At 45.2% G+C, this 2,531-nt stretch overlaps 1 protein-coding gene across 1 annotated transcript; it reads right to left on the reverse strand.

The window, feature by feature from the left end:
• Positions 1–686: 686 nt before the first annotated feature.
• Positions 687–1,229, reverse strand: DACRYDRAFT_108484 (uncharacterized protein; the record flags this gene model as incomplete). Its single annotated transcript, XM_040768658.1, has 1 exon — positions 687–1,229. The coding sequence occupies one exon, from the start codon at positions 1,227–1,229 to the stop codon at positions 687–689; it is 543 nt and encodes a 180-aa protein (XP_040628050.1).
• Positions 1,230–2,531: the final 1,302 nt, after the last annotated feature.

A 2,531-nucleotide genomic window follows, 5' to 3' on the forward strand; every position in this document is an offset into this window, starting at 1 on the left:
GTCTCTTAGGATCATCCACAGGTACCTATACTGTAGATAGGTCTTAGTTATCAGGTCTACTCCACTTCCTTGTTGCCTGCTTAGACTCTTGGCACTCTTAGGTGAGCAGACTTAGTCAGCCTGTGTTGCCCTAACATACTGGTACTGCCAATTTAGGATTTCCAAATTGATGTAACATATGGCTGGGATGTCAGGTATCAATTCAACCTTTGAATCTTGAAATTGCCATGCCAGCTCTCTTGGCTTCAGAGTCATAACAATCAGTCTACTGTGAGGGGAGTCTCTCCAAGTGTGACTCAGTTCCTTGACTCTTGAAAATCCTCTGATGTGTGTGGGTTTGATAAACAGGTGGTGATGACAGCAGTCTTTGATGTAGTTGGACAGGTGAAGGTAATCTCCTGGTATCCATCTTTGAAATCTTGAGTCAAACACTTGAACAGGGTTAGGAACGGCCTTCTGAGGAGCAGTCTGATCAGTAACATAGTGGCCACATGCACCTGGAACAGTCCAGAGATGTTTCTGACCAATATCCAAAGGTTTTGAACACATCCCAACATACTACTGATGCTTCCATTTGCCAACCTCATTTGAACCTTTTCCATAGGGGTGTAGACTGAGCCCATGTGATGCCAAACTGTATGACACATAACAATGAGTGAACATCCCAAATTGAGGCAGCCAAGAGTTCAAAAACCAGTGTCTCTGAGTTCAATGGAAACATCTCTCAATCTGACAACCTCCGGAGCTGTGATAATACCTCTTGAGAGTGCTGGCTTTTTGTGCTCCTCCGTATGCATTACAGGTTCTGCTCCTGTCAAAATTTCCTCAATAGTGGCCATTGTGCTCCATACAGGTGCCATTTGAGGTACTTTCTGAGATTGCATCTGCTGGAACAGATGTTTCTGAATCTGAGGGGACATGGCCATTGCTTCTTCAAGAGACACCATTACCTGGCTTTTCATTATATTTGAGATAGCTGTTTTGACCATCAAATCATTTTCCATGGGAGCTTGGAACTGCATTTGAGGGTGGATGTCCTTATCTGTTTCCTTTTTGACTGCCTTGGAAAGGTCCTTTGAACAGCATGGCCCTTCCTCCAATGTCGTGTCCTGCTCCAGTTCCTGTAGTTCCATTTCAACCATGTGCCCTTTGCCTTTTGGAACATAAGGTTCAGTTTGGTACATTTCCTGTTTCAGAGTTGCCTCTTCAAGCCTGGTTTCAAGGGACATGATGATTGACCATAGTTCTGCTTCCTGTGCTGCCAATGCTGAGTCCACCATGTTTACTTCCGAACCTTGAGACAGTTTCAAAAAGTTTAGAAAGTTGTTGGCTCCTGTGAATGCCTGAACAATGTGAACTGGAGCCAGTCAAGTATCCGCAGCTGGGGCCTCTTTTGTGGCAGCTGGCAGAATCCTGGCATACCATGCACGAATGCAGTCTCTCAGTACCCCAGAAGGCCATGAAGGAATTGGCACTCCATCCGGAAGAGTGATCTTATTTTGCAAATTCTGACTGACATAGCCAGTTCAAAGGCTCTCCTTGAGAAGGGAACACTACCTCATGAAGTGGTCCAGTGCTCTGCACCATAGACATCTGTTTTGACTGTTCCTGTCATTGTTTGGAGCTTGATTTCTGCCTGGCCATTGATTCAAATTCTGGTACTGGTCATTTGAATGGTTTGTATTGTACATTGCCCTGGTTGCCATCATTTCAAACTTTTCCTCAAGCTGGGTAAGTACCTCTAGCATGTGTTCCTGCACGTTCAGGTTTACTTTGGCCTTGATGTTTGGAATCAAACTCTTGATCTGAGCTAGGGCTGCTTCTGTTTCCAATTTGACCATCATGGCTGCCATTCTGGGACTGGGAGGAATAATCTCTCCACTTGCTGGGGTGTTTGCCAGTAGGAGTGCTGATCCAACCCAAGAGGTGTCCGAAATATTGGTCTGATGGGTGGTGTGCAAGAACTCGCTTGGAAAAGAGGGGAGAGATGGGGAAAGTTGGTAGAAATGCAGGAGTCAGCCTGTAGCTGAGCTATCAAGAGTTGGTATGCAATAATTGGAGCTCAGTGTCCCTCTAGTCAAGTCACAATAAGTCAAGTCAAATCAGCTAAGTCAAGGCAAATCTGCCTATCCAGCAAGGGGATAATCAGATCCATATAAGTCTATCAGAAAAGGGGCAGAATAAGCTAGATACAGGAGTTTCTGAAAACTACTTACACTAGCTACCATAAACCATACTCTATACTAATCCAGTCTCTGGATACCTCTCTAAGGCAAGCATTGGCATGCCAAATATCTGAATGGGTCGATCCTGTTATGGAGGAAACCTGCTGTTGTCATGCCAAATATCCAAGGGTCCTGTCACCTGGGGAATCATAGTAGTTGCCATGCCAAATATCCATGGGAGTCAAGACTCATTGCTGGGGTGCATTGTCTGCATAGTAAGGGTCTGTAGTGCTGTGCAACAGTCTCTAAGTGTTAGGGCAACACAGGCTGACTAAGTCTGCTCACCTAAGAGTGCCAAGAGTCTAA

This window comes from Dacryopinax primogenitus (genome assembly GCF_000292625.1).
Source record: "Dacryopinax primogenitus strain DJM-731 SS1 chromosome Unknown DACRYscaffold_11, whole genome shotgun sequence".
In the NCBI taxonomy this organism is placed as follows: Eukaryota; Fungi; Basidiomycota; class Dacrymycetes; order Dacrymycetales; family Dacrymycetaceae; genus Dacryopinax; species Dacryopinax primogenitus.